Source organism: Chroicocephalus ridibundus, chromosome 2 (genome assembly GCF_963924245.1).
Source record: "Chroicocephalus ridibundus chromosome 2, bChrRid1.1, whole genome shotgun sequence".
In the NCBI taxonomy this organism is placed as follows: domain Eukaryota; kingdom Metazoa; phylum Chordata; class Aves; order Charadriiformes; family Laridae; genus Chroicocephalus; species Chroicocephalus ridibundus.
In genome coordinates this window covers 54,747,100-54,768,632 of record NC_086285.1, presented here as the reverse complement: position 1 = coordinate 54,768,632, position 21,533 = coordinate 54,747,100, and the positions used below count along the sequence as shown (strand labels likewise).

The following is a 21,533-nucleotide window of genomic DNA, read 5'->3' as shown; positions in this document are numbered from 1 at the left end:
CCTTGATTTCCCAGTCTTTAGGAATTTGGTAATGCCATTCACTCCTCCTCACAGGGGCAAGTGGTGAGCAACAACTACTGTCCAAGCAATGTTCCCACCACAATTAAAAATAAAAAGTTGATTATTACTAGGACTCTACAGGGAGCTGGACGCTGGAAAGCAAATGGCAAGTGCCACGCCTGGATCGGATGTAGGAAGCACCAGAACAAAATGAACCTTTCTACAACTTTAATTCAAATGGAGCGGAGAACTCATTGTTTTTATTTGGTAATAGGATGAACATACATGGACTCAGTTACAGAAAAACTGGAATGTTGAAAAATGTTTTATACATTTAGAGACCACAAGCCTCTTCTTTCAAATAAGGAGCTAACAATAAATACATATTGTTTAAAATTATTCTCAGAACAGTTGAGAATACTTGGCATTACATGGCATCATTCATTTTGGTTTTGAATTTTTTTCCCCTTATGAGTCTTAACAAACCACATTGGTTTGGTTTTTTTTTCATTACCCTACCCACCCAGAACAGGAGCAAACTTGCATTGAGTTTTGCTTTCAGCATGGATTTTATCTTGTTTTCTGTCCCCTGGTGCAAAATAGCATAACAACCTGCCTCTTTCTTCCTTCAAAAATATTAGAGAACAGGTGTCTCTTGTTTATTTTACTTCAGTTCAAGAAAGACATCTCCACTATCAGTTCTGCTAATATAAACATACTCTAAAGTTTAACTTCGTACATAGAAATCCCTGCAGAATGCCAGCTGAGAAAAGGTTATTTTACAAGACCAGGATCCTTGAATTTGGTTAATTTCCCCTTATCCTTCCTACCAATAGATTTAATGTTTCTTAACTTTATTTAGGACCTGTCACTGTAGAGTTAACCACAAGAGCAGTGAAATCTACTGCCCCAGATAAGCCACAATGTCCACCCTTCCTCCCTGCTGAAGGCAGCCAGCGCACTAAGGTACGACTTTGACTGAAATGCCTACAAGTAGCATCATCAGAATGAAGCGAGAGATACAGTTTTATTTATAAAACATATTGTGGTGGAAGCAGCTCCTACCACAGCAGAGGAAGACAGCACCACCCTGATGCACTGGCTTTACACAGACCGCCCTGCGTGTAGTTAGTGGTACGTGTTTCGGTTACTTCATCGTTAGCCCCAGACACTGCGGTGGGACCAGCAGGACTTTGCACGCAACTTCCTTTGATTTCAGTGCAACTAAAAGAGTGATCAGGCCCTAGGTGTTATTTAGCTCCAAGCTGATGTTGCAAATGCAATGGCTTTTGTCTATCGGGGAAGAAAGGCGGGGAGAAAAGGGAAGGGAAATATTCCTGTGAGAATCTGGGCCTGTAGACAACCAGAAGATCTGGTAAAAACCCAACCAGAACCCTGCAATAAAAATAGCAAATATTTAAAAAAATTGCATATAAAAATGTATAAAAATATCATCCAAGCAAGAAGAAAAGGAATACGCTCACTCTGTCATTCTACTGCTAGGTTTTATCACTAGAAAACCCCAATGGCCATAAGTAATTTTGTTTGATAGATGCACTCCTACGACCACCAGCAGAGACAACGGGATTACGTATATTCCTCCTACCACTGGATAGCTTCTAAATCCAGGGTGATATGAGTACACAGCAGTCAATACGTATGCATTTGGAAGAAATTGAAAAAATACAAAATGCCAAGAGCGTGCTGTGAGGCTTGTGAGTGAGTGCTGTCGTGCGCTTAGGTATGAGGATAAATAAATTCGCCAAAACTGAGCTTCAGGTTCTCAGCCAGCTTGCCTGGAAGCACCTCCATTTTCTTCTACCTGGTGGTCAAGTCACCAGAGCAGGGAGAGCGGATGCCTCAAAGACAGACATGTGTCCTGGTCCTGCCTGGTACAGATCAGACCCCTCTTTGCTTGCTGGGGATCAAAAGGGACATTGCAGCAACAGGAATGTAGTTTCAGCAAGTGGAAAGGCATGGCCAGTGTTTCATTTTTACAGAAAATAATAGCATTGGCAGTGGTCACCCGCCACTGATCCTGCTTTGATCGCAGTAGTCAGACGGGGAAAGGGTTGTCTGGGATCGCAGAACTTGTCTGCCTGTGGAAGCAGGGGGAACGCCACATTAGGATGCACACCTGACACTAAACCGAGACTGGAAGAGACCTGCTCATGCTGTGGGTAACACAAGTGGGAAAAACCACTTTGGAGGGAGATGAATTTACGCCTTAAAACGTGAAAGCATGGGTTTTTTTCCCCTCCTTTCTACCTGGCCAGCACTGATGCCTGCTTGCCACAGGGCTCCTTCTCGTCCTCAGCCAGCATGTTCCTGCTTTTGAGTGCTGATGTCCAGACACCGCGCCAGCACAGCTCTGAGATCAGCACCAGTGCAACACATGCGAAAGCACAGGATCGCTCTGTTGTTTTTAAGTATTGGGTGAGGTGATGGATGGAAAAAAGACTAAGAGAAATGACTTGATTTTGCTGTCATTTGCTGAGTATAAATGGATAACATATGGTATAGATCATCAGAGGATGATGAGTTTCATTATTACAAAATAAAATGCAAGGAAAAGGAACCAATAATATTTAAGACCATCTCACAGATTCCTGGAGATAGACTAGTTTATTCCAGTTGAAGCAAAAAAAGTACTGTCCTTGTCAGGTTCCATCATCTCTGATTGGAATAGATTATCGTGCTTTTTAATTAAAAGCCACGTTTGGGACCCACTGTAGAACTTGCAAGGACTAAGAGTGGAAGCATTTGCCTTTAGCTAGGTGAGCTCACGGACCTTCGGATTACAAAGCAGCCCAGCGCTACCAGCTATCTAGTTTGCAGTATTTTTGCTTCCAGACTGAACCTGTAAAACACTGTAAGTACATATGCAAACATTTGCATATTCAAAGGGCAGTTTGCAAAAACACCACCATATACCATTCTTCTCTGGCAGAACCAACTACATTTTGGGAAGTTCCTCTCCAACCACAAAATTTATGCTCGAAAAAAGAAACATCGAGAAAAAGGAATGTGCCCCCCTCATTCACCCATCAGGAACCAGGCTCTGAAATTCCAGATTCATTCTGATGCTAAACGTCCTATTGTATTACTACTACTGTGTTTACACCAGCTGGAGCTATACAAAAGGCTGCACCTTTAGATAAGCATCAGTCTGCCTAGATTGTCTACTCTGAAATAGGTTTTCGGTCTAAAATTGCAAAATTTCTTTTTTTAATCTACGACCTGTTTTATCATCAGCAACAAAAAAAAAATAAAATTGTTGGTTTCTCGCATCTATCTTTTTTCTCAAACACGGAAAACATTAGTGACATCCATCATCTTTTTATAATTAAACATAGAAATCTGACCATATAACTTTGAAAATAAAATGTGTACTTTGTAAAGAAAGCTGGTGGTTGACTTAAGCATTTTGAGAGGGGGCATCACAGGTTTTACATTTAAAAAAATTAATTTAAAAATAAACAAATCCCTTCTTTCATAGGTGTGAACACTTCTTGCATTTTGTCACAGAAACGCGCAGTTCAAATCACTGCTTGAGCGCAGCCCAGAGAACTGTCACCCTTTGAGCCATTTAAAGAATGGACAGGATAAAAACATATTGCTTGCTTTTCTTTTTTTTCTTTTTTTTTTTTTTTAAATTATAGTGTGTCCAGGAGTTCAAGTACTACATCACCACGAGTCAAAGGTCTGCTAATTCCCTGAACACCAGTCCCAGCTAAAGGAAAAAACGCTGACAGGGATACTTGCGATGGTATCCCTCCCTGTTTGAAGGGGTAAAGCACCTGGATTCTCCCCCTCAAGTTACACAACAGTTTCTGGGAAGCAGAAGACACCTGGTGCTCTTCCAGCAAGGCAGAGCTGTCTGAGAGCACCGGCAATCCCTGTGCAGAGGAGGAAGAGCACCGTCTTCATCACACGGCTTCCCAGCCTGTGCCGCCCTCCGTAAGAAGCACTCTGGCACCAGAAGAACCCTTTGTGCCCGCTGGTGGGCGCTCCCAAATAATTCTGTAGAATTTCAGCATGAGGCCAACAGTATGGGCCCTATATTCGCAGAATTTCTGGCTTATTCATTGCTTGTATAGTCTTACTGAGGATGGAAAAGGCAGGCATCTGAAAAGATAATTTCTATAGATCTGGGGAAAGTTAGGTAAGGATTTAATAGCAGAAATCCTTTCTTGCTATAAATATAGGCCATTAGTTGATGAACACCTAATCCTTTTCCGCTTTGTGTGTGTGTGTGTGTGCGTGTGTGTATCCTTTCATGGAATAAAATAAGAGAAAGCAGTTCTGTAATTATTTTTTTTTTAAGTTTTTATTATTTTTTTACACAATTGCACAGTGGCTGATCTCTAGTTTAACTGGGAGTTGTCTAAACATACCATTCCTTGGCTCACAATGCACTAGCACAATGCCGCAGAGTGTTCCAGGGAGGTGGCGGGGAGGAGCAGGGGAATGTAGGTGTGATCCTGGGAGGGGACCCCACGATAGATGCTTTCATCTGGCCTAGTCTCTTTGTAGGATTTTGATTTCTAGATTTCACTTTCTCTTTATATATTTCCAAGCTAATAGATTTCATGGGGATTTTTTTTTACATGACAACAAAAATTACCAAAAAACGCTAATAATCCTGTAGCTCATTCAAATGATTTTAAAAGAGCAGGAGAATGTCAGAGCTAGCTCTGACTGTCTGTACGTTGGAAAACATTTTGCTGCATACCTGTGTGCTGAGATCAGTAACTTTGACTACGGCATCTCTTCTAGAATGGCAGCTCTGATCTGCAGTCCCCAAGTGACGGCAAATCCACCACTTCCCATATTCGCTCCTGCTGGTGTTGAATAACCCTAACAATCGAGGAAAAACATTTTCCAGTCTGATTTCACACCTTTGTGCCAGTGCATGAGAAACAAGAACTGACCAGCCATGAATTAAGCACTCTGGCTTTGTGTCTGAAAGAAGTCACTCCCAGAAAGAAAGGAAATACATATCAGAAGCAGATGAAGAAAAAGATTTAGGTTTTTTAATTATTATTATTATTATTATTCTACTGTGCATAACCTAAGGCATCTTTAGTCACTGTACATTAGGTAAGGGTAACTTAAAAAATATTGATTAAATCATCCTGCACCTCTGACCAAACACTCAGTGAGGGTATGCCCCCCCTGACTTCAGGGAGAGGAATGACTAAGCAGGGACTGAGTCACCGCTGCAGTACTTAGTTCTGCATTATTGATATTTCATTGATGTGCCTTCAAAGAGCCTGGTCAGGGCTGGAAGTCATACTCTTATTGTGGCTGAATGCTAAAGGAGAGGGGGAAAAGGGAGGTGGGAAAGTGCTACGTGGCGACACAGCCCTCTGCCTGTCACAAGACGTGGAGTGTGCTCAGCACTGGCTGCAGGGCCACTGTCCTCCCAGCACCCCGCTTTCTTCAGAAAATCTATCCCAGAGCTACCATTGAACCAGGAGCTCAAAAATGGGAACACTACGTGCTCTTATCTTTATTTTATTTAAATGAGCTGGTTCAGTGAAGCCAACTGTGAGTTCTAAGAAATGCAAGAGTTATTTTTGTACTTCTTCCTTCTGAAAACATGTGATCGAAGTGCAACCTTTTCACAGTATGAACCTAATCTAACTCTCTGACTTTGAACAAACTCAAACTCTGGTGTCCAAAAAAAGAACTCAAAATGTCTCAAGCCTCAATAATCAAAATTCCAGATACAAACACTCCTGAGTGAGAAGGTATTCATGTTTAAATATGGATTTAGGCTGAGCTCACTGCTGTGATTTTTGCTAGTGTCATGGGAAGCTCGTCCCTGTACATGCACAGTTTAAGCAGGAACAGAGACCCAAGCTCTAATATAGGCTGGTGGTAAAGTCCTGTGCTTTTGAACATGAAAAGGAAACACTGAAGATTTAGCTTCCCAAGCCAATGTTTTGCATGTTCTCTATATAGCAGAGCCGTGACAGCAGTCTGATTCTTTGTAAAATACATATGACTAACACAGCAAGACCTCAACCTGAACGAAAAGGACTTAGGCGAAAAACAGCTGTGTGTGTATACACGTGTCTTGATTTCCACACAGACAGGTAAAATCACTTACAACTAACTGAATCCCTACCAAGAGCCCAAGCCAGAAAAGCACTTACATACATGTTTGACGTTTCTCATGCAAAGATACCTTCCTGAATCAAGGCCTGAGCGAGTTAGCTTTATAACATTTCTTCTTTAAAATGGGCCAAAATGATGGCTGCTTTCCATGTGTCTAACTCCACTGGATGAGACAGTTTTATCCACCGACTCCAGCAGTGTATTTAGGACACGCTTCTCCATTTTGGTTTTGTCTGTCCATACTTCTCCAGCAACGCTTTTCCTTTTCTTTGGCCTGTCCATTCAGTCAGTGATGAAAGAAAGACCACACCGAGATGAAAGTAAGAATTGATCCGTGTGATTCCCTGCTGCCCTTCTTCTCTTAGACCTTCAAGTCAGATAAAGAGCGGTTACTAGTAGCCCACAGAACAAATGTGGGAAACAGCTCATTATCTGTAATCTCAAGTTAAGGCAGGCACGTCAAGCAGCACGTCAGTGCATGCTCTCAGAGTCTGACAACAAAATTTGTCCCAAGGGAATATCACTTCCATTGATTATTTCTCTCCTATTACTAACTGCAAAACCAGAACAAAATCAAGGGTTGAGTGAGTCTGCCCGCTGTTTAGAAACAAAAACATTTTACTATCATTGCACCATCTGGGAAAGACATCAAATCCTAACAAATGGTCAAATGACTCTACAAATTCAACATCCTTATTAATAAAATCTTTTACAGCGAAGGTAAAACTCATGTCAAATTCTCTCTACCAGCAATTGGAAAAGGTCCTCAGGGAAAAGAAAAAAAGTGAAGTATTATCAAGTTTTCTTTTTTTCTTTTTTTTTTTTTTTATATTCTTTTGTATCATCCTAATGTTGGTTTTACAAGCTGAGGCATAGCAAAGGGCAATACCGGTGTTTGAAGATGAGTCTCATCTATTTGCTTGACCTGTCCAGAAAAATGGAACCGTTTGCATCAGGAAATCACCACTTGTTTTTTTTAACAAAAAACTTCCCAAAACAACAAAAAATGCACACATACACGAACAAACAAACAAAAATAAAACTGACCCAAAAAACCAAGGCCCCCACCCTAGAACCCAGAGTCATTAGCTGTGAAGTAGCCAGTGGGAGGAGGAGTGTTTTGAAAGTTGTTTAATGCCTTCCCCAGAAACTGGTCTTTGCGGAAGGAGGAGAACAGGAATGAAGAAGCTCAGCTAAAATGATGAAAGAAATTTGCAGTCTCTTTTTTAATATATTTTTACTCTTCCGTATCTGGAAAAAAAAGAAAAAGAAAAAGAAAAGCGTCAAATGCTGCCCTTCTCCCCTTTGTCCAAGGAGCAGGTAACCTGGGAAAGAAAAGAAGGGTATCAGTTTAGACAGCCTCATTTCCTCCAAGCAGTGCAGCTTTGCTTAACTCTTGAAGGGCTGCAAGGTGAGACGCACCACAGCAACTTATTGGCTTCTTATTGGCTCGACTGGAAATATCATTCTGTCCTACACAAAGTGAAATCCATTGCTCTCTGACTCATACAGTGGGAATTCAACCTTTGGCATCAATGGGATCATGTAACAGAATGCAGCATGCTTAGATCAAGAGATCCCATTAGGATTCTTTGCGGTAGGGCTCTCTGGTCACCCTTACTACTAGCTCTTTCAGTAGCTTTCTGCTCATGAAAGCAACAATGTTGTACATGCGGTTTGAGGTGAAGAAAAGAAAATGCTCCAAACACAAAAGAGCACTACCTTTTAAAAAGCCCTTTCTCCCAAAGAGCTTACAATGAAACACACAGCCTTATGTATGGATAGGTGCCTGAGATCTAACAAAATATGTGCATTTTACAATCTGCTTGACTCCTCTGACAAATATTTATAATCCCTTGGCTTCAACATTAGGCCATATTTGACTAATGTTATCCTGAACATACAAACACAACTGTTTTCTATGTAGTTATACCACAAATGAATCTTGAGTATGAACAGATCTCCTTGAAGAAGAAATGTAGACAAGAAACCTTTTTCTTTATTTCTAGTGAAAGAGGACAGTCTAATGAAAAAGGACACTCTATCCAACTTGCCTCACACCCTCCTCAAGAAATCTTCTGGAAAAGCTTCAAACAGGAACGTGAATACTTTATATTGGGCATCCCAACCAGTTATCTGAATACGTCTGGCACTCTGCTTAGCTACTGTTATTCTGACGGTGCTTATGTCTGCAGAGTTTGAAAGTGCATTTGAAATTGTCTCTCAACGAAGGAGATGATGCAGCTCAAAGAGAGATTAATTTATCTGTAAGGCTGGGCATGCCTCAGAAGATGTGATTACATCAGAATCTCTTTGGGTCCTTTGAGAAAACCAGTTTCTTTTGCCTTCAATAATATATTGCCTTTTTTTTTTTTTTTAAAGTAGTATTTGGGCAAAGGGAAAAAAGGACTGGCAAACCAAAGATCTAAGGCTTTGCTGCTGGGTTGCATTGTCTCTGATGAATGTATAGCAGTGGCTGCACAGATCTGTTAGTGTGTTGGCATAATTTTCTTCTACTGTGTAATAAGCAGGGGGACTTTTCCTTTCAGGACAGTCCCCTGTAAGTTGCTACAATATCTTGCTCCCTCATGCAATTCTAAGACACTGTTGCAAAGAATTAGGCTTTCAGCATTTCACTGTATTTATTTAGACTGAATTGTCACATTCCCAGGACTACCAACAGTATAATCTACAACAGGCAATAGTAACAGCCATAACAATAGTACTACAGTTCCTTGATGTCTCCCATCTAAAAAGTTCAGTCTGATTTACTGTCATCAACAGGATCGCAACAATCCTGTGAAATGTATCATTAGCCACATTTTACAGGGAAAAGACTGACCCAGAAGGAAAGGTAATCATTTGGGACACGGGGACTAAAAGACTTCTTCGAGCAGTAATTATCTTTTAAATGATTTGCTGAATCACACCAGGAACCTGAAACAGAGCTTGAAATACTACCCAACATACCCTCGCCTTCCTATGCCATCCATATTCACAAGACTTTGAACCCCTCTCATCCCCACTAATGAAACACGGAAAATGCAATGTTTTTTCCAGACTCTAGAAGTTCCCCATGGAGAACTGAGTCATATATTGCTTTTTGCTTCTGTTAGACACATCATCAGCTCCAGTGAGAACATTCCAGTACAGCATTTGCTTTAAATTGTTTTTCTACTTGGTGGAGCAGATGTGTTGGTTTCCTAGCTGAATTTCCCTTTGGATACAATATAGCTTCCCTACAACTACCTTAACCTTGAACGTGATTCAGCCCCTTTCTCATTTCAGCACAATAGATCCAGTGCAAATATTAGTACATATCAACAGAGGTAATTGAAAGAGGAAAAAGAATGAATATGCAGCACTTGGTACACAGGAAGACTTTAAGTAGTTCACTTGGCATATATGGAATTTCATTATCTGAAATAGCTTCGTCTGAATGCACGTCTCAGTCCTTCAGTGCTGCTGACGAGTTTTATATTGTTTGTCAAGGTTGAGTACTGACCCTCCCCTTGGATCACCAATACAAACACCAGTGACTTCTACAGCTCTTCATGTGATACCAGCGCCCACTGTGAGGAGGCTACTGAGTCCATTTCTGCTATCAGCTTGTAGTTTATAGCAAGGCATTTTTAACTTGTGCTCACTGGACTATGAATGTATATATTTACTATGTTATTGTACAGTCTGAGGTACTGAAGTGAAAGTACTCTGTTTTCAGAGTTCTGAATTTCAGAATTTCAGAATTCAGAGTTTCAGAATTTCAGAATTCACACAGAATTACTCAGCGTACGACTGTATCCATACAGCAAGGAAGCTGGCTGTCAGTTTTGCACAAACCGTGATTAATCTCACACATTTGCCTCTCTTTTTGTGATAAAACAAATGTTTTGGAGTCCAAGGCCTTACAAGAACTACCCATTTTAACAGTTGGCATTTATTATGCCTGTCTAATGCAAACTTTCACAATCTGCTACCCGGTTGGAGAACGGGAACAGAGCCCCAGAGGCATTTAGACTGAGGGGAGAGTTTAGACTGACTCAAAAACTACACCTGTTCTGTGATGACTCACGCTCCTCACGAGCATACATCACAGGCGTGATGCTGGTTGTACCAGCTGGAAGTGGAGAGCTGACCTCTTCCAGCACTGCTTCTGAAGGTGGCCGGCTCTGCTGCTCCAGCCAAACCTCCGTCCATTCCCTCCATCCCTTCCTCCCAGCTGCCGAAAGCACAGCGCTACCTGGAGAGGGCTCAGGACACCTCCCCACGGCCTCCAGTGCCAGGCCAGGCTGGCAGGGCAAGACCCAGCCCTAAGGATTTCAAATTACATTTCAAAGAAATCTCTGCTGTTTTCTCTCCTAAAAAATAAATGCTGACTGCAGAACAGTGTGATGTGGAATAAGGATTTCGTGGGCAGGGTTTTTTTCACAAACTACTCAGCTTGCTTGGCAGTCCCTGTTGATGAAAGTGTTTGTGAGGTTATTGCCTGTTTCCTCTGCTCAAATATGCATTCCTTCAGCATTATAACCATATTTAATTATGAAGGAAGCCTAAGATGGCACCACAATTATCCAGGATTACACTTGGCTTTTCTTTCTAAGCAGACAGTGGTAATCTTGCAGTTCACTTGTGAAATAGTAGCACTTAGCGTGAACAAATCTCATCATCTTAGTGTGCTGCATGAGCACTTCTACAGGATGGGAGAACACCACACGACCCAATAACATTGCCCTTAAGCTACCGTTACCCCAAGATATTTTTGAGTTAGAGTTTTAATACACAGAAAAAGCAAAAGAAGAGCTCAGTTAACCATATTCATTCAGTACATCCCTTATTGAGCTTCCTATGGTGATACTTTTTCATGCTTCTAGGATGTAAATTCATACCAAAAAAAAAATCAGCATACAATTCTATTAAAATTAACATTTTTGTATTTTGTACATTTTATTCTTGAAGATTTGGGGGAAAAAATGGAATCCTACAGGTTTACTAATTTCTATTAAAATCAGATTCTCTTGTCACGTCCCAAGAACCACGTATGTAACAGACTGTCAGCGTTACTTACTAACATAAACAGCAGATACCAAAAGGGTTGCACTTGAAGGAAAGTTGAATGCACAAAATTTACGCGTGCTATGACTCTTTAGCCTGAAAAGGAAGAGTGGCAGGGAGAATCAAACAAAAGGTGAATGAAATTATGAGTGGCACTAAGAATGTGAATAGGGAACAATTACTCACTGTTTCTCACAGTACAAGAAGGGGGTTATCAAATGAAATTATCAAGCAGTAAATTTGAAACCCATAAAAAGATGTGATTTTTCACATAATGCCTAAGTAAATTTTGAATTGTGTTGCCTCAGTGCCCAGTACACAAAAGAATACCAGGGCTCTAAAGATAATTAGACAAAATAATGGAAGAAAAATCCATCAGAGGCTATTCAAGTCAGAGATTTGACCTCTGCCTTAGCTCTCTGGAAGACAGAAAGCTGTAGGGGGAAGGCACTGCTCTGGTTTTGTTCTTTGTTCATTAAGATCTCTGCTATGAAATGTTGTCAGGTAGGTGATAGAGAGCTAAAGGGACTTTTGGTCTGACCCAGCATGGTTGTTCAAGTGTTCCTAGGAAAGCTGACATGGTGTTTGAAAGTAGCCTCTCATATATTAAAACCCCTCACATATTAAAAGCCGAGGCTTTTCAGGATAAGACTATTCCAAACTCTGCTTTACCTCAGCACCCTGCTCCATTCAGGCACCGGGTGAAATGACAACAGAAATGACAAACTGTTGTATGGCAATTGATATCATAAAATGATTACTATTGATGCAGTGCATAATGAGGGGAAATAATAGTCTGAGTAAATGTGTCTCAGATAACACATAATCCAAAGGTAGTTATCCTTCCTACTACAAATGATGGAAGTATTTGCAGCTGGTGGGGCAGATCACTAAATCTGCCACTTTTAATTCCTTTTGTGGACTCAGCATCTTGCAGGAGTGACCCTTTAATTTTGCACGCTTATTCCTAAAAGCCTGGATATTTCTTGTCTCCCCTGAGTGCTAATGTATTCTCAGTTGTAACCTGTCCCATTGTGAAAAGCTGTGTTAATGCTACTCCTAGTGCTTAGAATAAAATGATGTAAAAAATCGCAGTGCTCAGTTCTGGACTGGATCATCAGCACTGGATGATCCTGTCTCCTATTAAGCCATCTGTAAAGCCTTTTCAAGGAAAATTAAGACCATGAAGAAATGAATTCTGCATATTTATTCTACTCTCTTGCTTCTGTTGCATCAGAGATGAATGAGGCCTAAGAAATAAAGTTCAGAAGATCAGTGAAATCAAGAAGAAATATGTGTTAATTTATCTCCGTTATCTGTCTTTTTAATGGATGAGAAATTTTAAAGTGATTATTTTTGCCAAAGAAAACAGAATGTTACTTCGAAGGTGCCTGCGTCCTGTTTAAAGCAAGGGAAAACAAGAATAAATGCTGTTGGGGAAAAGTTTTGAATACTTGTTTTGTAACCGAATTTAAATACCATCATTCTAATTTAGTAGACGACCCAAGTGCTTAACATTCATTTTGCTAGGAGGAGAAATGACATTAGCATAGAAGGTATTCTCATTTGTGAGCTTTGGCACATAATTATCCCTAAATCATTCATGACGTCAAACAATTTCTAGTCCTGTTCACACTGATGTTGAGTTTTATGTTTGCTTGACAGCTTGTATTACACTTGACCTGAGATCACATCAGTGATGGAAGAAAGAGATTAGCTTTATTTTAGTATATGTTGTTTGCTTATCAGCACACTATGGAAATACATAACAGCAGAGAAAAACACAATGAATACACTGGCAAAAGTTTGGTTACACCAAATAACATTTGACTTTCCTGAGTAAAGCATGTACAAAAGAAATTAGACACTTATTATGCAAAGCAACCTACACGATTAAGTGTGAAAGCTTATTTTATATTTGATAATCAAACATAATTCAAAGCTCTGAATATGTTTGGGGTAAAAGCTAGATCATGGGTTTCATAAAGAGCTATTCCATCGTGGACGGAAATGAAAACCCTGGTGCTCTTTGAGGCACAAAAGGGATGAGCTGCCATAGGCAGAAGGATAATCGAAGCCAACAAAGTTTTCAAACAAATATATGAATGAGAATTTTGTAATTAGCACTGGGTAAATAACTGCTTCTTTGATTGAGTGACTAAACTGAAAAATTAGGATAATGCTTAGCTCCGGGTCAGACACAAGTAATTGCTTTCTCTCATGACAAAAACAATAGTTGGGGAGTAGGTTTTTTTGGTGGGAGAGGGGTGGAGAGGAAACGAATGACCAAGCTGAGCTTTTCATCAAACTCAAACAAAACTTTTATTTTTACTGTTTACTTGAAGCTGGTTAAAAATGTGAAACATCACTTCAAACCAAAAATTCTCATTTGGATTTTTTTCAGTGCCTCTTGAGTTTTTGACAATCACTTGTTTTGAATTAGGCTGAAATTCCTAAATACTTCAGTCTGATTTACAATCACACTTTTCAACTAGTATCACTTGCTGATTTTCTTCTTCTACATTTATTATTGCCTCCAAGTCCCCGGTTTTGACATTAAGAATAGCAAAACAGTGGTTTAGAAGCAGAGAAAAGAATGAATTGCCTAGTGATGGACCAATTAATAGTAATAAGTAGTAAAGATTACATTTAGGGTCTGGGTTTCAGAAAACTAACCTGTAAATTGATTCTTTCTTCTCTTTGTCCAGCTTCTGTGGACTGAGTGGTACAGAACTGAAGTGCCTTTGCCTCTGCTCCCAGGGAGAGACCAGGCAGCAGATCCAGCACACAAAGTAAAGGGCATGAAGGTACCCACCAAGTACCCAGCTGGCAGTTTGTAGAGTACAGTCTTTACATTTGGATTGCCATACATTTGACTGTTGGATTTCTTCCTCCTTAATGCTTCTACTTAAACTACCTTGTCAGAGTCTCTATATGCTCAAATTGGAAGCTAGCTGCTCCACAGGGAAGGGATAAGATGAAAGCTAAAGGAGGAGCCATTTCTTCTTCCCCTTCAGTCATTCCCTTAGGACGTGATCTTGTTTTTCAGGGCTAAGTGTTGCATGGGGAAAAAGAAGCCTGATTGTCACTGGATTGGACATAAATGCATGGAGCTGGGGAGGAAGGAGGACTCTCCTCTTGCTGAAGCAGAGAATTTGTATAGATCATTGCATTTCTATAGATCACAGGCAAATTATCCTAAATGGAGTACGAAGGACTGTAACAGAAGCAAGGTCACAGCTCCACTCCCTGACTGGTGGCTGATGGTGCACGATTTAGGAGGAATCTCTGAACGTACAGCGTAAATTACACATTCCTCCATTCCTCTAGGACCCCAGACACGTTACCCCGGAGGAGCAATGCAGCCATATGCTATCTCTGAACAGAACTATATTTAAAGGACCAAAGGTAACCTGAAAAAATGTTCCCCATAAAGTTAACTACTCAAAAAACTCACTGAAGTACCTACAGTAATTATTTATTTTTCCACCATGCATCTGGAATGAATAGTCCAAATATTCACTTAAATTTGACATCAAGCCAAATGCTATTCTCAATTTTTAAACTTGTCACATATATCTGTGACCTCACATAAAGCAGAAGCAAAAAGCAATCAAGCATCCTAAGAACTTTCTAACTATGTGGTATGGCCTGAATGATGGAAAGCAGGCTAAAAAAGCAATACGTGAAGGTCTCAAAGGAAAACCAGGTGCAGGAAAACCAGGTGCTTTCCATAAGATTTACATACACACACACAAAACTGACAAGTCGCAAAATCATCTGCATAATTATACAAGGTACCTTTCTACTTATTCCCCATATTCTCATCGAGCATGCATGCCATGGTGATGTAATGTTCCTGAGGTCAGGATGCTAACAATGTATTTTGCATTTAGCTTCAAAGACCACATCACATCATGTTCATCTTCTATTTGATACTAAAACTGCATAAAACCTTCTCCAGAGCACATCCCTCTATGCAAATTCCAGCTTGCCTCAGGTGCCACTTGCTAAATTAGACACGCTTGTTTTTTTCAAAATAGCACAAAAAGGATTTTAAAAAGCACAGAAGCATTCCCTCCCCTCCAGTTATCCTATATTGCACTACTATGGAGCAATTGTTCAGCAGAGATAAATTATGGTGAAATATGTCTTTTTGGACAGCAAAATGCCTTCATGCCTTCAAGCAAGCTTTTCCAGAAGGTATCAGTACAACGCTTTCTGATTTCTAACTTGGAGCAATAACCTCTAATGTAATTCAAATAACAAGCCATAAAAAGAAGCAAGAAAAAGAAGGAAATTGTCTTTAGAAGTAGTCTTAGACTATTGTAATTCCAATTTGCCACTGCTGCTGGATTCTGACATATGATATCAAGAGCACTATCAAGCAGCAAGGAGGATTCCAATGTGTTTGCCTTACAAACTGAAATGGGCTTTTTTTGCTCCCGACAATAACGGAGAAATCAGCCTATCTTTTGGAATAGAAATAGAAATGGCACCATTATTTATATGACCTGAAATTTACCTTTTTACCTCTCTCAAGAAGATACAGACAAATGCTATTCATTTTTATGCTTGAGTAACCCCTTTTAAAACAACATTGGCTTTATGCAGATTGCATAAGCAGGGCTTTTTCAGAGGAAGCCTACTTAGTGTTCATTGCTACACAGTGGTCTTGGATAGATCGACACACATGAAAACCGTATCCGCAGAAGGCTGCAAAGACAGACAATTCTCAAACGGTTGAATAGCTTTGCAAAAACCTGCATTCTCCTTCTGGAAGAAGGACTATTCTCTGGGAAGAATCTTGTTAACTCAACTCTGTCCGGGATAATTGTGGAGCCATCATCATGGCTGCTTCTCACCACCATGTTCCTATACCAAAGGCATTCTCAGATAAAAATATTCTGTGCTAGCTACTCTGCTGCTTGAATTTTGAGGACAACTGGGACAGAAAGGAATGAAGCCCCTGTACTTTACCTTTACAATCAGTGAATTTTCCACTTGCTGACGAAGGAATGATTGTCAAGAAAAATTAAGACCAAAAGGCAGCTTTACATGTTGGCACAGGCAGTGTATAGAACATATAGGAAAGGCTTTTAACTACTGTTAAGCAACAATGTAGCTTAACAAAATCAAAATAAAGCAAGCTAAACCCTCAATTTCTGGTAAACCTGTTATGAACTCTTCACAGAGCCCGTACATTTAAAAGGCTACATATTGTATTATATTACATAGTATTATATTATATTCTATTAACTATATTCTATTAACTATTCTATTAAATATATTTTATTAACTATATTCTAGTCTATTCTGTTGCACTGCATAAAGTAATGTATTACTGAAACTATGACCCGTCAAAACGCAGGGTTACAATTTGACCACGAGGTGGGAGCATTGCTCATCACACACGCCCAGGGCACGTTAGGCTTTCTCTGTATGCACCAGCTTTTCAAGATACAAATATCCTGCATATTTCTGTGCTAAAACCTGCAAACGTGCGTGTTACCACTAGCAGAATAAGTTCCCAGGACAAACACAAAAAAAAGGAACCTTTTAATCGACTGCAATTGCTAGCTGAAAAAGAATATTTGAATAAACTGTGTTTTGGTCCCCAGAACAAAGAGTTGCACTGAAAACTTTGTATTAACATTGCAGAATCTTTTCCCTGTAGGAAAAAAATGAGGAGGTGGTAAAGATAACCTGTGAAAGTGGTAAGCATAGATCATAGAATAGTTTGGGTTGGAAGGCACCCAAAGGTCATCTAGGCCAACCCCCTGCAATGATGTCTTCAACTAGCTCAGGTTGCTCAGAGCCCCATCCAACCTGACCTTGAAGGTTTCCAGGGATGGTGCATCTACAACCTCTCTGGGCAACCTGTTCCAGTGTTTCACCACCCTCATTATGAAAAATTTCCTTCTCATATCTAGTCTGAAATGGGGAAGAATAGTTTTCTCATTTGTTGTCAGTTTTGTGAGCATTAAAAAAAATTGCAGAGAAGAAAGTTTGTGAATGTAGATTAAAATTATTTCCATGTGACTGCTTACAATTTTCCATTCAAAGTGTTGAAAAGCAACTATTTCACATGGGAAAATCAGGTTTTCCAAAACGGTTTAATAATGTTCTATCCCACAGGAAACATTGGATGAACTACTTGTGCTGATGATGTCTCTGATAGGGCTGTGTCTTTATGTGGGAAATGGCAGCCCCATATCTCTTTTCTTGGAATTGAAAAAAGGGCAGTACTGAGTAACAAGCAGTGTCTCCCACAGAAAAAAGCCAATAATATGAAGATTAGATTAACGTGAGAAGGAGACTAGCCTACGTTCAAGAGACTTGCACAGCATTTTGAAGTGGTTAAGACAGAAATCTAAGGCATGACTGCAGCTTACGCAGCCATCTTCAAGCTAGCTTTAAAGTAGTTGGCTTCAATACAGATAGACTCAGTCGTATGAAGCTCTGGCTAGGTGCATATGTAGTTCCTCACTGCCTCAGTGAGCCTGATCCCTGTTTCTGGAGGCATCCCCACTTAACTATTTTTGGGGAGCTTCAAGGTAACTCTGACACAGAAGCTACATTTCACACCTGTGACTACAGGTAGATATGTATCTTCAATTTCTTTGTGTCTACATGGGATAGTTATTCTATGTGTCCCTGGCCACTTGGGTCCCCATGTAGTAGAAGGACAAACGTATTAGAAATATTTTGGCATGTATGTATTCCTATAACAAGATATTACAATAACTTCTTTTGTATATTGTCAAAAAGCAACTCGGACATAGTTCCTGCAAAGATTTATGCAACATACACTCTGCAGCTTTCTCCTCCGGATATAGGATGCCTGTGCAGTAGGACAAGGTAGCAGACTGACCTCAACTGGCTGTAGGGCTCTAGCTGATGCCAATGGGTGGTGGTGAGAAAGCTGAAGCCTTCATGGTAAATCTACTCAGATGGGCACTTGTTTAATACAAATACACCCCAGCTACATACTGAACAAAGGCTGTAAAACACAAGTACCCTTGACCCTGCCAAAAGTCCAGGCTGAGTTTCATCCACCAGCGAACTACATGTGGTGAGCGCATTATAGCTGTAACCTCAATCTTTCTAACTCCCCTGATTAATCTTTTTTTCCAGCATGTGAAAGACCATGTACTGGCATGTGAGAAAGCATATGTTCGGGTAAACATTTCAGTAGTCTGCAAACAGCTATGTATTATCTATGGATAATGTTCCCTGCTCCACATCCCTCACATGCCTGGTAAGGAGATTTGCTCTGGAGTGAGTAATGAACAGAAGAGGTTGCACAGTATTTGCCAAAACTGAGGCGCCACCCTAGCACTTTCCTTTCTAAAGCACATCATTCACAATTTTTCTCGTGATTTCTATCAATGAGATCATTAACTATATTCTGTCCCTACAGCGTTTGAATGAAAAAACATTCAGTCTACAAATTGTCCTTGCATGGTTACAGTTGCTTATTCATTGTAATCAACTGGTCCCATGGTATCGGTCTTTTCCCTAAGGGGATGAGCAGAACATTTTCTTACGGTAGAACAAACAGACATTAAATAACTACACCACATAAAGACTAGCAACTTGCAAGGAACTAAATTCACACCCTCACTCTTCAAGTCAGCACGAAACATTTGCTTCTTGGTCCTCTCGCCCAACTAAATAGGTGCCCATACAGCACTGCACTTATTCATGAAGATCTGAAGAATCACACGTTATTTGAGTATTTGTCCTTAATTTCTGCATGACTGCAGGAAGAGTTGTGAATGGTACTTGTTCAAGACTGTTTTCCTGACAGACACTTAACTCAAGTGTGTAAATAATATGACCTCTTAACAAAATAATTTTCCTAAACAATTGTTGCTAAGGGGCCTCTTTAAAAAAAGTACATATTTATGTGTCTGAAATTAATACATGCTTCTAGATGAATTCTTCTACATTTTTAGATGAGGTATCACGTTCTCTTCTTATTTATCATTTTGCTAGAACAATAGGAATGTTAAGTAATTTCTTAAAAGGAAACGAAAGAAAACATAGTATCGTTCTAAACTGCAGTACTTACTATAAGGTGGTCTATCTTGACCATCAAAACAAAGTACTGCATTATTTACATTTAGGATTAGTTGTGTTTCAGTGGATTTCACTGAAACATATGCAAAGAAAAAGTAAGCTCTAACATTTGTTTCCGTTTGTTTTGCTACCTAATACTTCAGTAATCATGTTTGGAGCAACATGGGTTCAGATACTATCTCAGAGCCCTGTGGTACACATCTGAGGAGGTGCAAAAGCGTAAACATGCCATACACCTTACAGCTGTTTTTCCACTTTGCTGTGGCTGCTAAAACATCTGTGGACCTCTACACTAGGCTCAGATCCCTTTGAAATTATTCCCAGATGCCCAAGAAACCGTTCTACGCCTTGGGATTGCTTCAGTTCAACAACGTTTCAGCAACATCCCTTTTATACAGCATCCTTAATAGACCTCTATGCTGATGTGCTCACTCCTGCTCGCTTCCCACACCTGTGGTTCAACAGCACTTGGCAAATTCCCCCCTAGACAATTAAGTCAAGAAAGCTTTGTGTTTGCGTTGGCATAGTATAACACGCAATCATGAAAAACAGGGACACCTTGTGCACATTTTTTCTTAGCTCTGTTTTTTGCATCTCCCATGCAGCCTGTCCTAACAGAGAGCAGAATATGGCCCAAAGAAAGTCAGAAGGATAGAACCTCCCAAATCCACATTTCCTATTAAGCAACTCTACTAATCCAGGATTTTTCTTCCAGGCACTGCACAAAAATTGATGGATAAGGCTTACCAACAGAACAACTAAGTGGTGCTAGGCATTATGTGAAAGGGATGATTTTCCCCTAGAATGCCCCAACGGCTTTTGTCAAGTCTAATGACTGTTTCCGTTGTCTGTTTCTGGTTACCACACAATTTTTTGGTTTTAGAATAAACTGTGGATGTTTAGGGAACAATAGATTGCATATAAAAATGGGTGACAAAATGTAATAAAACGTTGTCCTTACCATCTGTTTTCTTTGATTCATCCCCCACACTAGACTGATCTTTTTTGTCCAACTTATTGTCTTCCTTCAATTCACCTAGAAAGAAGCAATAGGAGACATTATAAATGTTTTAATACAGATGGCAGTTTATTAATGCCTGTAACCCAATCAAATTGCAACATCCAAAGGAGATGTTGCTTAGGAGAAAAGGTCCGAATTCACGAGGAACTGGATTAACACATTTTTATAGAATAAAGCACCAGACAAAATTTATCCAAGTCCTACAGAAACCAAGCTTCTCAATTTACTTTTAAATTTATTCTAATTGTTAACACCTTTTTAAGTGCACATGCCAACTCCTACTCCCTCTGGTTGCATGTAGGTCATTAAAAATCTGAGCACAACCTTCATTTCAAAATCAGGACTCTAAAACATTTACGCTTTTAAATGACTAAGACCCTGAAAGACTTCATCACAGGTCTCTGCATTAAAGAACCACCTTATAATCCACATAAAGAACCACATATAATCCTATACAATTTTGCCTAACTTTCTCTTACTAGTTTCCTTTATCCACAGATTCATTTGGGTCAGTCCTTTGATGATAGTATCAGGAAGCAAACAATGATCCTAGCATTGACCACTGGTTTGAGAATCTCTATAGCAAACCGGGAGGGCAAGGCCTTTGGCAGAGCAACGGTCAGTGCAGAATGAAAATGACAACTTGAGCTGGGGTGTATTTTATGAAGCCAGAAAGGTTAACCAGACCTCATTCTCATTTTCTGTACTCTATTAGTCATACAGCAGAGCACATCAGACCTTGCCAGATCATCCCTTCATTGAATGAGAATGCCAAATGCAAGATCAAATGAAAAACAACTTCTAGGGAGAGCTCAAGCAGAACAAGGATCTTTCAGCTGCAGTGTCCAAACAGCAGCAAAAAAGGTGTCCTTCCTTCAGATGTCCAGAGAAGCACCAGCAGCCTGCCCAGATGGGAGTAGGCAGCTTGTCCTTTTCCCCTGGAGCAGTAGCAGTGAATTCGTGACGCACACCTCAACACAAAAAGCTGTACAAGTCTCATTCAGAATTTTGTAAATGTGAGATATGTTAAAGTAATGCTTATTCCATTTATATTACTATTTTTGTTACTATAATGACTTCAGAGCCTCTGGATCAAGATTACTGGTATTATGTGTTAAAGAGGATCTGATATGCCTTCAAAATAGTTATGGCCAGTGGATACTTATTTTTGGAACGGCTCAAAAAGAGAGAAATTGTAGAGAAGCAAGATCTCCCTCTTCCATATTGTGCCCTAACCACTAGAATATTT

At 40.0% G+C, this 21,533-nt stretch overlaps 1 protein-coding gene across 8 annotated transcripts in view; it reads right to left on the bottom strand.

Moving 5' to 3' along the window:
- PDE1C (phosphodiesterase 1C) overlaps positions 1–21,533 on the bottom strand; it is a 315,242-nt gene that overhangs the window by 12,172 nt on the left and 281,537 nt on the right. For 7 of the 8 annotated variants that reach the window (XM_063325533.1, XM_063325534.1, XM_063325536.1 and 4 more), the window contains 2 exons: positions 20,225–20,299; positions 249–7,377 (listed from right to left, as the gene is read on the bottom strand). In XM_063325533.1, coding sequence (XP_063181603.1) covers positions 7,364–7,377; positions 20,225–20,299 — 89 coding nt within the window. In that variant the 3' untranslated portion in view covers positions 249–7,363. Of the gene's footprint in view, positions 1–248; positions 7,378–20,224; positions 20,300–21,533 lie in introns of those variants that run through there. The other variant, XM_063325540.1, reaches the window with a different exon arrangement.